We start from the raw sequence: 4,261 nt of genomic DNA on the forward strand, positions 1-4,261 counted from the left end.
TGACCTACTAGAAGTTAGTTTAATTTCAAATAGTAATCATGTTGCAGCTAGGTATAATGAAAAAATGCATGGAATATAGAATCAGACAAATTTGGGTTTGAATACCAGCTCTTCTAGTTTTGTATCCTTGGACGAGTTGCTTAATTAGTTTTTTCCTCATAGTATTTTTGAAAGAGATTAATGTATGCAGAACACCTAACAGTCTTCTCTTTTGAAAACTTTGATTTAAAAAGGAGAAAACATGAAAGTGTATTTTGTGACTATAAAAATTGCATACAGCTAAAGACTAACAATGGCATCACAGGAATAAGAAAATAGTTTTTAAGATGGAGTTGTACATGATTATTTTTTCTAATTTTCTCCTGTTTTGTACTTTGAAAAATAAAAATTAGATTTAAACTGCAATGGTCTTTATCATTTTTTCTTTATAGTGTTCATAGTAATGTTTTTATATTACTGATAACTTCAGCTGCCATATCTAATTTTTAATGTGACTGACTACAGCTAATTTTTTTTTGTTTACCTTTTTAACTATATTTGCTTTCTGATTATTTTTATTTTTATTCATTTTACTTCTGGATTTTTTTCACTATTTTTTCTTTGCATGTTTTCTTTTTAAATTATTTTCTTTATTCTGTAAGAATTATGAGGCTTCATTACTTCATTCTTAATATTCTCCATAGTGATGTGTATTTTTTTTTTATCTTTTTAAAATCTCATGCCATTAATTCCTATTTAAGGCTAAACCATATTTATTAAAAAGGTTTGTTTTTAATTTGCATTTAAATGTTCAGTTTGGAATTCAGGAAATTCTTATCTCATAAACCTGATTCCAGCTTTCTTTGACACTCGAATACTAACTTTGCACAATTAGTGTCTGGATGTCAGCTCTCCCTGTTTCCTCACCTGCCAGTTTCCCCTGTTGTCATCGTCTGTGGATTCCAATATTGTGGTCCTTAATTGCTTTTCTGCTTGAAATGTTCTAGATAATCCAGAGTTTTGTTTCAGAATTTGAGAGTCAAATGAGCAATGTTTTACTCTACCATTTTACTGTGGGCAGTCAACATGGAACTTCTTGCATCAAAGAATTGTACAGGCTGAATAAGTTGAAGAAGTGTTCAGTTAAATTCTTGGATATCACCAATGAACTGATATAAAAACTGTATCTCCAGTCATGAACTCCTTTGAATTATTTTCTTGGATTTTTAGCTACTTATTGAATATTCCTATTTAGATATTCTTTCTCTCTTCCTGATAATGCCATTGGACTTAAAATATATGCAGTCCTGTTCGATACATGATGTCAGAATTCTCCCAGTCACCTGGGCTCAAATTTTTGAAGTTGTCTTTGCTACCTCCCATAACTATGTAGGTAATCATTAGTACCTAGTGATTCATTCTTTATAGGCTCAGTTTAATCCTACTTGTCACCACCTTCCTTCAGGCACTTAAAACCTCATACCTGGATGATTGTGTTTTGCTGCCACCAGATAAATATTTTTTAATCAGTACTTTTATATCATTGTCTGTACTCAAAAACTTTCAGTGAGTCTCCATTGCCTACAGGAAAAGTTTAAACGACTTACATGATATCTTTTCCTTAATAAGATAGAGTGTATGAGAGTATTTTGAAAACCTCCGAAAGCTCATTCAATTTTTAAATAATTATGGGCCTCTTAATCACTTTAGTCAGCTTTATTTTCATATATCCTTAGAGGAACCTTCTACTTTAAGACAGATAAATGCTCCATTCCCTAACCAGATATTGACTATTTTAATCTCTGGTTGATTCAACTTAATATTAAATAAGAATTCTTCATTTAGGTGTGTATTTATAGAATATCTAAGATATATTTTCCTCAATTTCAGTTGTTTGTTTTTCAAAACTGAGTTTAAAGCTATCCCTTCTGTAAAGCTCCCTTGATCACCCTAGCCAACAATGAATTTTTCCTTTCCATCAGAAATGTACTCATTTTTATCCTCCCCTCACTATATATGTAAGAATATATATATAAAAATATATAACCTATAGACAATTTAATGAATAATTTCGCTTTTTGCCAATTTTATTGAGATATAATTCACATAACAGCTCTCTATAAATTTAAGGTATACCATATAATGACGACATACATATATTGTGAAATGATTACCACAGTATATTTAGTTAACTTCCATCTCACATTGTTACAAAAAAAGGAATAATTTAAAAGTTAATCAGAACTCAAGAATTGGAGCATTACCAGTACCCCAGAAGCTCACCACATGCTCCTCCCCAGTCAAACCTCTTTCCTTCCTAGAGATCCTAACTATCCTTTGTGATCATCATATTCTTGTTTTTCTTTGTAGTCTTGCCATTTGTATATGCATCCCTAAACAATAGTATATTTCCTGTTTCTAAAGTTTAAGTTGAATGGACTTAAAACCTTTTGACTTATTTCAGCTTTTTTGATATTAAGTATAGCTGAAGTTCATTGATTTTCATTGCCATACAGCATTTTATTAATCAATTTTCTTACCAATGAACTTTTAGGTTGTTTATAGTTTAGGGCCATTACAAATGTAGATACTAGAAACATTCCTGTATGTGTATCCTTTGTACATATGCACAAGTTTTTCTAGGTTATATCCCTAGTAATTGAATCATTGGATCACAGGATATGCATAAAGCCAGTTTTACTGGGTAAAGCTAGTTATTCAAAAGATTGACCCAATTTAGACTTCCATCTATAGCACGTGACACATCCTTCCCAATACTTAGAATTGTCAAACTTAAAATTTTGCCATTTTGGTAAGTGTGTAGTGGTATTTCATTGTGGTTCAAATTTGTATTTCTCTTGCTTTCTGTTTATAGGTTTATTAGCCATTTGTAGTTCTTTTGTTATTTACCAACTATCTTTTCTCTATTTTTGTATGAGAAGCTTTTACTTAAAACATATCTATATAATCCTTTTACTTAATTATATGTTAGCCTTTCACCAGCACCAGCCTGGCCTTAATATTGTAGCCAATTGATTCAAAGTCAGTCCGTGACAGGAGGAAATTTTGGTCCTCACACTGATACCGCCTCTTATAAAAAGAAATTTATCAACAAGCAAAGCTTTTGCTTAATCAACATTAATTTGGTAGCAAAGGGTATCAGTCAGTAGACAAGTATTTCTTAATTCCTCCACTCATGGTCTTATGTTTTAGAGTCAGTATTAAGAGCTACATTTATCCGATCCTATTTTATGCCAAGGCAACACTGAACAATCATAGACAGAAATTAGCTAAAAAGTATTGAGTCAGCCAGTAGTTGATAAGCATGTAATCTTTAGAGTCAGACTTTGATTTCAGTTCTGACGTTTTTTTTTTCCGAAATTTACATTTAAGCTATCTGAAATTCAGTTGTGTCACCTGCAAAATGGAAATAATAGCCTATAATGTTATGATGATTCAGTGTGGCATTTAATACATGGAAACTGCATAGCACATCACCTGGCTGGTGTCCATCATCAACAGTGATGAAATCTAAAACCACCTATCACCCAGTATTTATACTAGGATAGGGTTGCAAGTCGAGGACTGTTGGTGAGGAAAGAAATTGGAATGGTTCCCATGTGTGCCTCAATCAGACATGAAGATGATGTATAACTCATCTTCCATTTTAAGACTTTTGGGTTGCAGAATGGGGGAAGGGAAGGCATGGAAATGGGATGACAGGGAAGTGAGGCAGGAGATGGTCCAGAGCATTTGGAGTTCTCTTAAGTGTAGGAGCAAAATGAAAGGAAAACCAATACTGCCACATCTTCTACTTCCATTACACATCTGGTGAAGGTTTTTGTTTTTGTTTCTTTCCTTATGACAGTGTTGTTTTTTAACTCTGTTTATATCCTGTTCTTTATCCATTTTTGTTTGATTATTGCTCCCCTAGCAATATTAAAATGAAGGTATTTTCTTTTATTATAATTGGCAAAAGTTGAATGTGAGACCAGTAAAATTCAATAAATATCTGCGTTCGAGGCAATATTATTACTGATGTTTTATACTGTTTCGTTTATAGCTTCTAGATTTTCAGTGGAAACTGGGTATGGCTGTGAGCTCGGACAGTTGCAGATCACTTAAGTATCCTTATGTTGCAGTGATGCTGAAAGTGGCAGATCATTCTGGCCAAGTAAAGAACAAGTGTTTTGAAATGACAATTCCACAGTTTCAGGTTTGTGATTTAACTCATTCAGTTTATTTCATCGTTCTGTAATTGCTGCTTAAAAAGATGTATAAA

General features: G+C 32.4%; 1 protein-coding gene across 2 annotated transcripts in view; it reads left to right on the plus strand.

Moving 5' to 3' along the window:
• COMMD6 (COMM domain containing 6) overlaps positions 1-4,261 on the plus strand; it is a 15,999-nt gene that overhangs the window by 6,268 nt on the left and 5,470 nt on the right. For both annotated transcript variants that reach the window (XR_002782642.1, XM_011369772.2), the window contains exon 3: positions 4,043-4,195. Coding sequence is in view for 1 of the 2 variants with exons in the window: in XM_011369772.2 (XP_011368074.1) it covers positions 4,043-4,195 (153 nt within the window). In the remaining variant the exon portion in view is untranslated. The remainder of the gene's footprint in view (positions 1-4,042; positions 4,196-4,261) is intronic.

Source organism: Pteropus vampyrus, unplaced genomic scaffold, assembly GCF_000151845.1.
Source record: "Pteropus vampyrus isolate Shadow unplaced genomic scaffold, Pvam_2.0 Scaffold155, whole genome shotgun sequence".
Taxonomy (NCBI): domain Eukaryota; kingdom Metazoa; phylum Chordata; class Mammalia; order Chiroptera; family Pteropodidae; genus Pteropus; species Pteropus vampyrus.